This window comes from Brassica oleracea, chromosome C5, assembly GCF_000695525.1.
Source record: "Brassica oleracea var. oleracea cultivar TO1000 chromosome C5, BOL, whole genome shotgun sequence".
NCBI lineage: Eukaryota > Viridiplantae > Streptophyta > Magnoliopsida > Brassicales > Brassicaceae > Brassica > Brassica oleracea.
Window position 1 is genome coordinate 37356318 of NC_027752.1, and position 1010 is coordinate 37357327.

The 1010-nt window shown below is 32.7% G+C and overlaps 1 protein-coding gene across 1 annotated transcript in view; it reads left to right on the forward strand.

Moving 5' to 3' along the window:
• The window catches only part of LOC106292221, a 3371-nt gene extending 2911 nt beyond the window's left edge, over window positions 1-460 (forward strand). The window contains exon 11 of the mRNA XM_013727831.1: window positions 164-460. Within this exon, the coding sequence (XP_013583285.1) occupies window positions 164-460 (297 nt within the window). The remainder of the gene's footprint in view (window positions 1-163) is intronic.
• The last annotated feature ends 550 nt before the right edge of the window (window positions 461-1010 follow it).

Genomic DNA, 1010 nt, shown 5'->3' on the forward strand with positions numbered 1-1010 from the left:
TTGTTCTTGGGGATGCTGGTGAGGAGTTGACTGGAAAGAAAGCTGCTGAGTTAGTTGAAAGATACTATCAGGTAATTGGAAACCTGTATATTTATAAGATTTAGAAAGAGATTATTACTAAAACTTTGGAAATGTATTCTGATAATGTCTACATATATGTTAGGCCAATGAGGATGTGGGAGAGGATCACATAGTTCCAGTGCCTCAAGCCATGATTGATACCATCGGGCAAACAAGGAAGTTCATTGTGAAGGTATCAAATCACAATTTGAATGGCAAATCCCAGACTTTAACTGTGACAAAGGTGCTTCCTCTCAAAGCCCCAGAACCCGTGGTCGAGACAGGAGAGAACGTTGATGGGGAATCTGATAGTGAAGGGGGTGATCATGCAGATGAATCGGTGAAGAGGAGTGCTGATGGGATTGAGTTAGAAGGTGTCAAGCGTGCCAAATGTGGCTGATGAAGTCTTATTTCTTTCTTTTGTTTAATTTAAGACTATGCTTTGTTTCTTCTTTTTCTGAATTTTGCTTTGCAGTGTTATAACAACCTTGGTTATAAACTCGTTTGCTAATAAAATCTATCTTTAGTATCTATATATTTATGGGTTTGAAAAATAATGATTGATAGATCATTATTAATGATTGATAGATCATTATATTTTCTTGATGTACGAATGAGTGAGTAGTATATGCCAAACGAAATTTCAATACCCTCGGTTTCTATAAGTGATTTATAATTTAATATTTGTATTTGAGATCTATGTAGTTTAAATTTAGTTACGAAAATATAATTGTTTATGTTGTTATGTTAATCTAGGCAAACACATTTAAAAAATAAATAAAAATGAGACAAGTGTAACCGGTTTTCATTTCTTGGTCTATTTTACATTTTGCAATCGCTTTATTTGATCAATTTAATTTAAGAATTTGGATATTTTTTCTTATTGGTATATGTGTAGATCAAAATATAATGACGGCTAACTATGTAATGTGATCTTTGTAATCTTTATA